Source organism: Dioscorea cayenensis, unplaced genomic scaffold (assembly GCF_009730915.1).
Source record: "Dioscorea cayenensis subsp. rotundata cultivar TDr96_F1 unplaced genomic scaffold, TDr96_F1_v2_PseudoChromosome.rev07_lg8_w22 25.fasta BLBR01000610.1, whole genome shotgun sequence".
Taxonomy (NCBI): domain Eukaryota; kingdom Viridiplantae; phylum Streptophyta; class Magnoliopsida; order Dioscoreales; family Dioscoreaceae; genus Dioscorea; species Dioscorea cayenensis.
The window spans coordinates 60151-68344 of record NW_024087001.1 but is presented as its reverse complement, the minus strand read 5'-3'; the positions used below and the strand labels follow the sequence as shown (position 1 = coordinate 68344).

The following is an 8194-nucleotide window of genomic DNA, read 5'->3' as shown; positions in this document are numbered from 1 at the left end:
CGACACTCGATGACGAATATGGCGGGGCAGCGTACGATATGACACCCGAGGCCCGATCGTTGAGGAGATGCACTAGAAACTGGTTCCTAAGACTAAGATAGAGGATGGACAGGAGCGCTAAGAGCAGGAGACAGGATCAAAGGAGCAATGGTCGGCACTGGGTTCTACTGGGGATCAGTAAGAACAAAATGAGGAGAAGTAGGTGATGGAACCACATCTAAAGACCGAAGACGAGTCTCCTCAGCAAGCACATATGCCAGAGTATCACTAGCGAGACGGAGGTGTAACCCGGTGTAGCTAGCTTCGAGCGGCCTCGAACTCGGGCGAAGACGCATGAGAAACTCGTAAATGCAAAGATAATCACGATCTTGAGTAATGGCAAGACAACGGCGCTGGGTCGAAGAAGGGGAGGGTCGTCTCATCACACTAACGCCATAAATCAGCGATCACGCAAAGAAATCCGAGATAGAGGTCTCATCTTGATAGGTAGAGGTGAGTCTGTAGCAAGGAGTACGCAAGCCTTTGATTTGGAAGGAAGATAGAGTGCTTGTGAGATGATCCCAAATCGCCTTGGTCGTAGAAAGATCACAAACAACCAAAGCGAGATAGAAAGCTCACAGGGATCGAGCGGATGATAGCAATGAGTACGAGACATCATCCTCGGTCCACTCGAGTCAGTCGCAGCGTCGGAAGAGGACGCGCTAGTAATTGTAGATGAAGGGTAGCTAGAAGAGTCGGCACTAGAAGAAACTGGAGGCGGACGGGTACCATCAATATGACCCCAAAGATTAAGTCCGAAGGAGAGCACACGTAAAGTGGGACGACCATGCTTTATAATTAGTGTGCCATTGAGCATGACGTCCATATACGGAGATAAGAAACCCGGGCAAAGGCCATGAGAAACACACTACTGGTCTGAGGATCGCTATGAGGGGCCAAGGATGAGGCGGGCGGTGTCGTTGGCATTGTGCTGGGATGCCTGGGAGGCCTTGGGAGAGGCTCAAGGATGGGCCGAGGCGTGAGGGCCTTGGCGCAGCGTCTGTGGCCCGATTGTCTTTGCGGATGCTCAGTTGAGGAGACTGCGCGCATGGGCGGCGACCGTGGCCTTGGTGCATCTTTCGGGCAGCTGCGGGAAGATGCGCTAAGCGGCTTGGCGCGTCAGCCGGGCTGCGGGCGCTCACGGCAGGCGCATGCTTGGGCTGGGCTGGGCGAGCGTCTCGCTGGCCTGGTCGGCTCGAGTGTGCGGCGTGTGCGCTGGCCACTCGGGAGGCGAGCGCCAGGCGTGGCAGGCCTTCACTGGCCGTGGGCTGGGCGGCGGCGAGCTGTGGCAGGAGCCTGAGGGAGATGAGGTCAGCGGACGGGCGAGGCGAGGGCGCGGGCGTCGGTGGGTGCGTCTTGAGCGGCGATTCAAAGCGGCGCGCGGAAAATTTTAGATTTAGAAAACGTCTCTGATACCATGTTAGGTGGAAAAGATTAATCAATTTTCATATCATCAAACCTACAATTGTATAGGGTATATATAGATACACTATTATATAAATATGGTAGCTTTACAAATATAGATACAGCTGTATACGTAGCTGTATTCCCTAACAGACACCAAGGTGTAAAGTGGAGGTTATGGGTTCAAATCCCTTTTCTGGCAGTACTGTTTTTGTACAGTTTATATACTATTCACTTGGGATTTTTAAATTATTATTGTATTGTACATATACTGTGTATCGGGGTTTCAGTATTGTTTAGTACTGTTTATATTAATAAAAAAAAAGGACGCTTGTTACCTATTATTAAAAAATAAATAAATAAATAAGAGCATAAATGTGTTAAATGATTAACTTATCATCTATGTATATTTTTTTTTCAATTGTCCATGATTTATAAAGATTATTAGTCTAACGATCTTTTTGTCTATTAGCATAGATTTTATGTGTAAGATGTTTTAATTTTTTTTTAATAAAATGAATAAGTCATAATTCTCAACTAATACTATAAGATGGAATTAATTCTTTAATCTTTTATTTTTGAGGAAGATGAGCTCGATTAAGGGTGTATGTCTTATTCATGGTCACCTTCCTCATTTTAACTTTTTGTTTTTACTATAAATCTTTTCAGGTTTGCTCTTAGACATGCATTAATAAATAGCTTTGTTTTCTTTATTTTTAATTATTTATTGACTATTTATTTATTTATTGTAATTTGATCAACGTGGTTACGAAAGTACTTCCTCTCGTTTAATTTTGTCTGTTTTATTCATCAATTTATAAAATTTATAAAATATAAAATATTATCTTTTAAAAATTTAATTTTTATATTAAATATAATTTTATAACTTTCAATAAATCATATTAACTATATATTTTCTTAAATTATATTTTAAGTGAGGGTAATTTTTAAAATTAATATAATTTGTTTTATAAGTTTTACATTATCAATTAATTTTAATCTATTTTCTTAATTTATATGAATTATTTAAATTTGATAAATCAAAAGATTTGAAGGGTGTATTTAATATATATATATATATATATATATATATATATATATATATATATATATATATATATATATATTAATAATTTTTAGTTTATTTGTACCAAACTTTTACCTAAGATATTTGTGTGTTAAGCTTTAACTTACGAAGGATGATGATAAAACTACATGTGGTCGAAGTATAAACTTTTCTAATATGTATACCACTTGCTAGTTTCTCCATTATAAAATTAAACAAAAAAAAAACCCATTAAACTGATAGCCTCTGCCAGTGGATGAGGGTAAATTTTTTGATAGGATACTCAACTATGGTGAATTATCAGTTTGAGGTCCAAACTTTGATTTGTATCAAAATGGTGACCTATCTTTAGTTATGTTTCACCGATTGGGTACCCGGATAATTCCGGTTATATTTGAATGATGTGGCAGTTCGGAAATATGAGTCAGCATAAAAAAATAAATGGTGCTTGCCACGTCAGCAACCCAGGTGACATTTCTCTCTCTCAAGCTCTTTAATTAGTCAACTATATGCGGGTTTTGGTCCAAATGCGCAAGCTTGGCGTAGTCAACCTGTTCAGCCACCACCATGCCGAGTCTTGGTCCTCCGTCCGTCTTCAATCTCAGCAAGAACATCACTTTTAGAGTAGCTTTGGGTTGCAGTCCCATTCATGAAGAGCAAGACAAGTTTATCTCTCTCTCTCTCTCTCACAGAAGCTCTTTAATTAATAATGGTAACCAACACTCATTTACTTGAACTGAATTTTTTTAACATTAAGAGCTAGAGCCGTGGAAGGCTATTCATAGGACGTCAAGAGATGTAAACCAAGTGAAGAAAAATGTTAGAGATGATGTAGTTGGGTGGTGTTGGTGGAGGAGGAGCTCCCGGGACGTCGGGGATCGGGAAGGGAAGGAGGAGAAGGTTTTGAGAAAAGCTAGAGAGAGAGAGAGAGAGAGAGATAACCTAGGGTTCTTGGCGTGGCAAGCACCATTTATTTTTATCTCGACTCATATTTCCAGCGCCACTCATTCAAATATGACCGGAATTACCCGGGTACCCAATCGGTGAAACATAATTAAAGATAGGTCACCATTTTGATACAAATCAAAGTTTGGACCCAAACTGATAATTCACCATAGTTGGGTACTCTATCAAAAAATTTTCCCAGTGGATGATGCATGCCATGGATCAGAAAAACCAAACCAACATTATTATTTTTTAATTTAAAATATTAAATATTAAACTTATTTTATTAATCTAAAAATAAAAAAATTATAGTTTATTATTTTTTCCCAAATATTCCTTGTTCATTACATCTTTTTTTTTTTAATAATAGACGACAAGCGCCCTTTTTATATGAATATAAAGCAGATCTTAAGCAGATCTTGGAGCCGGGATATCTGATATATGTATACTATGAGAATATTATAGAAATCGCAGTGAGCGAGTGTATGAGCAGATGCGAGGGAGCGATCATTGGAGGAGAGATTTGAACCCATGACCTCCCCCTTACACTTTGATGTCATACCATTAGGCTATCCAATGGTTGACGTTCATTACAGCTTACCTTTAGACTGTATTTTAAAAAAAATATATATACAAATTATAGTTCAAAAAATAGTTCCCAGCTCATTACAACTTTCATGCCACTATCAAAGTTGTTGTGGATCTTATATTTTTTTAATATATATTTTAGTTTATTTGAAAGGTTATAAACTTATATAAGTAAATATAAATGTATAAAATTTCCATCTACGTGTTTTTTTATGTACTAGACATCGCATGAGCCCCATTTTGCAACCCTGAGAGCACGTCTTGAGATCCTCGAGATCAGCAACAACGTGTGGCACATTGTCGATGTGACGACACTGGATGCATTTCCTGACGGATCTTGGGAAAATCAAACTAATACATTAAACTATATATATTCTATTATTTTAAAAATATAAAATTATATTGCTACTCCCCTTCATAGATTTATCTGCAACTTTCCTGCTGAAGAAGAAGAAGAAGAAGAGACAGGAACAAATCAATGGCTGATGCTGCAGTAGGTTCTCTAGTCCGGAAGCTTGGTGATCTATTAGTGCAAGAAGCCATCAATTTGCATGGAGTGAGTGATCAAGTGGAGTGGTTGAAACGAGAACTGGAGACAATGCAGTGCTTCTTAAAGGATGCAGAAGCAAAAAAGAACAATGGTGATGACGAGAGGGTCAAGAACTGGGTCACGAAAATGAGAGATATTGCTTTTGAAGCTGAGGACATCATTGACACTTTCATGTATTACACGCTACGTAGACAACAGGGGCAGCCTGGTTGCATTGGTTTCATCAAGAGGTATGTTTTACAAACACCAATTTACTTACATGAAAATGAGCACTTATTATTATATATATGCACGAGGGTATGCTTTTTTATTTCTTTAGTCAAAGATTTTTAGGTGAAAAAAGTTAAATCTAACCTTGTTTTATAGATCTAATTTTTAGTATTTAGATTGACTTATAAAAAATATATAATTAGTGAAATTGTTTTTTTCAAGTTTATTAGGTTAGGTTCAAATCCCTCCCTCGACAATACTATTCCACGTATTTTTCATACAATCGATCATTCGGATTCATATATTATACGTATATGTTAGTACATCAGGGTTTCGATCTTGTTCGATCATCGTTTATATTAATAAAAAAAGGACTGACTTATCGCTATTATTCAAAAATTATTAGGTTAGTGTTTTTCGAATAGATTTTTCATAGAGTTATGAAATCGGATACTGGGTTATTTTTCTTGGATGTAAATGTCTTGCTAGACTTGCATATGGTACATGCTGACCTTATTCTCAATTTCTTTCCCACATTCTCATGAGTTTTTAATCTTATCTTAAATTAACTAAAATTAATTGAAAGTATATATATGATGAGCAAGATAAATATCTCAAACTTCAGAGTCCTTAAATTTCTCTAAATTATTTGATCAAATGAAATTCGACTATAGATGCATTAAAAATTGGAGCGGATCGGGTATAAGAAATAACTATGCTTTTTCTCCGGGGTTTGTGTTTATATTTGATGAATTGATCAGTGAGACACAAGGTTCATGTGGATGTTCAAGGGATAAAAAACTAGGTTGCGGGAGCTATCTCGAGTAGAGAAGTATATGGCATTTCTAATATTGGTACAACTAATCAATACGAAGTCCGGTGAGATCCCTATATTGCCTCAACTGAGAGATGACATTGATATGGTTGGCTTTGATGATGAGAAGAAAAAGATTGTGCTAGAGTTGGTTAATGAAGAGAAAACAAATCGATCAGTGATTTCTATAGTGGGTATGGGTGGTCTGGGAAAGACCACACTTGCTAAAAATATTTATAATGATCACGAAGAAAAGAGAAGCTTTGATATATTTGCATGGGTAATCATATCTCAAGAATATACCATCCATGAGGTTTTGAAGAGAATCTCTTCAAAAATTTCAGCAACTCCATCAGCTGACACAATCCAAGACCTCTCGGGTTTACTATTTACGAAAAAAATTGAAGAAAAGGCAAGTACTTGATCGTTCTTGATGATGTTTGGAAACAAGATGTATGGAATGAATTACTAAAAAGTCTTTTCGAGATGTTAATAATGGAGGCGAGTTGTTATCACCACCCGCTTGAAAATGTCATTAATATTGCGGATCCTACCACTAAACTTCATAAAGCTGCGTTACCTAAATGAAAAGGAGGTTGGGAGTTGTTTCTTCATGAGTCTTCCCAAGACAAGACATTGAAACATGTTGCCCGACAAGTTTGCTTGATTATGCTCATCAACTTGTTCAGAGGTGTGGGGGTCTACCACTAGCACTAGTAGTTCTTGGAGGACTTGTCTCAACTAAACCACAAACCCAAGATGCATGGCATAAAATTGTTGACAGCATGAAAGGGCAATTTGTGGAAGGAGGAAAAAGGTGTTTAAAAATACTTGCATTGAGCTATAATGATTTGCCCTATTACTTGAAATCGTGTTTTCTATACTTTGGTTGCTTCAAAGAGGATGAGAAAATTCCTGCAAAAACATTAGTTAGATTGTGGTTAGCAGAAGGTTTCTTGCCCAAAAAAAATGGTACAACCACAGAAGAAGAAATTGGATTTGATTGTCTAGAGGAGTTGGCACAACGATGTTTGATCCAAGTTACCAAACGGAAATATGATGATAGTGCAAAGAGATGCCAAATTCATGATCTCTTGCGTGACATGTGCATTTCAGAAGCCAAAGAGAGCAGATTCCTTAAACTCTACAAGAATGACGCTGAAGATTGTATGACAACGGCAAATGCAGCCCGACGACTGATCATATTTAATGAGATTGAGACTCTAAACTATTCTAACTCAAAGTTGCGGGGTCTATTCTATGATAAAAGTGATAATCTTCCGCCTTTTAGAGCTCTCAAAGGACAACTTGGCAAGTTTAAATTATTAAAAGTGTTGTTTCTTTTGGCTATTTCAGATATATCAGAATTTCCTAGTGAAATCAAATCATTAATTCATTTAAGATATCTTGAGTTCCATTCTGTGAATCTGAAGGAAGTTCCATCATGGATTGGTCATCTCCGCAATCTCCAGACTTTTATTCTTTCCTATGGTGGAAGGTTAGAAAAGATATCAGATTCACTCTGGACAATTGGTAATCTCAGGCATGTTTGTCTACCTACATCAACGGGTCCTCCTCCAAATATGAGAAATAATGTACCAAAGAATTTGCAGATTTTAGAATGGGTAAATGCTGGATCATGGATAGGAAATGCACTTCCAAAGCTCACAAATCTACGCAAATTGAAGATCTGTAATGTCTCTAATGATCATGCCAATGCACTATCTTCATCACTCCAGAAATTGGGTCGTCTTGCCTCCTTATCCATCGAAATTGGAGATGAAATTCCTTTGGACAACATCATTACAGCCTTTTCCAATCAACATTGCCCCAAGAAATTGTTTCTCAAAGGAAGTTTGAACCACAAACAGCTTCCACTCAATGATGTATTTCCTCAACAACTAGTGAAACTATTTCTGATGTTTTCTAAATTGGAGCAAGACCCAATGGCAACACTAGGGAAGCTACCATGTCTCAAGTATCTAAAACTCTACGATGCATATGAAGGCAAACAGATGATATGTTCGGCAGCAGGTTTCCCTCAACTGTTATCCTTGACAATCTTGGTATTTGATCAACTTGAGGAGTGGCATATCGAGGACAAGACAATGCCACGTCTCAAGTCTTTGTGGATCATCAATTGTAAAAGGTTGAAGATGATTCCAGAAGGACTGAAGAATGTGTCACTTCATCGATTGGTAGTATCACTTATGCCTGAAGAATTCAAAACTCGGATGAAGGAGAATACAGGAGAAGACTGGTACAAGATACAACATGTGCCCAACATCTCTTTTCCTTAATAATATTAAGTGAGTTCCTTACTTTATTTAATTATTTGGTATATCTTTGATTTTTTTGCTATGTATGACTTTTCCATTTCATCTTAATTAGAATTAACTCTCTCTCATCTTTTGATATTTCAGCATATGCAGGGGCGCAATGGATAATATGTTCAATTGTTAGCCGCTTTCATCAAAAGGTAAGTCTTATTGTTTTGTTAAATTTTATTTACTATGTTTTGTTATCAAGTAATTATCAAAATATCAAAAAAATAATAAAAAAAATACATACATGGATT

At 37.3% G+C, this 8194-nt stretch overlaps 1 protein-coding gene across 1 annotated transcript; it reads left to right on the top strand.

Annotated features, from left to right (window-relative positions):
- The first annotated feature begins 4520 nt into the window (after positions 1-4520).
- On the top strand, positions 4521-7916 carry LOC120254750 (disease resistance protein RPH8A-like). Its single transcript, XM_039262786.1, has 3 exons — positions 4521-4822; positions 5608-5996; positions 6250-7916. The coding sequence occupies exons 1-3, from the start codon at positions 4521-4523 to the stop codon at positions 7914-7916; spliced, it is 2358 nt and encodes a 785-aa protein (XP_039118720.1).
- The last annotated feature ends 278 nt before the right edge of the window (positions 7917-8194 follow it).

Bases quoted from the DNA above. Each gene is read 5' to 3' on its own strand.
- LOC120254750 (XM_039262786.1), top strand. From the start codon at position 4,521: ATGGCTGATGCTGCAGTAGGTTCTCTAGTCCGGAAGCTTGGTGATCTA. The intron at 4,823-5,607 runs GTATGTTTTACA...ATAAAAAACTAG, and splicing joins TGCATTGGTTTCATCAAGAG to GTTGCGGGAGCTATCTCGAG. The intron at 5,997-6,249 runs GTTTACTATTTA...TCCCAAGACAAG, and splicing joins CACAATCCAAGACCTCTCGG to ACATTGAAACATGTTGCCCG.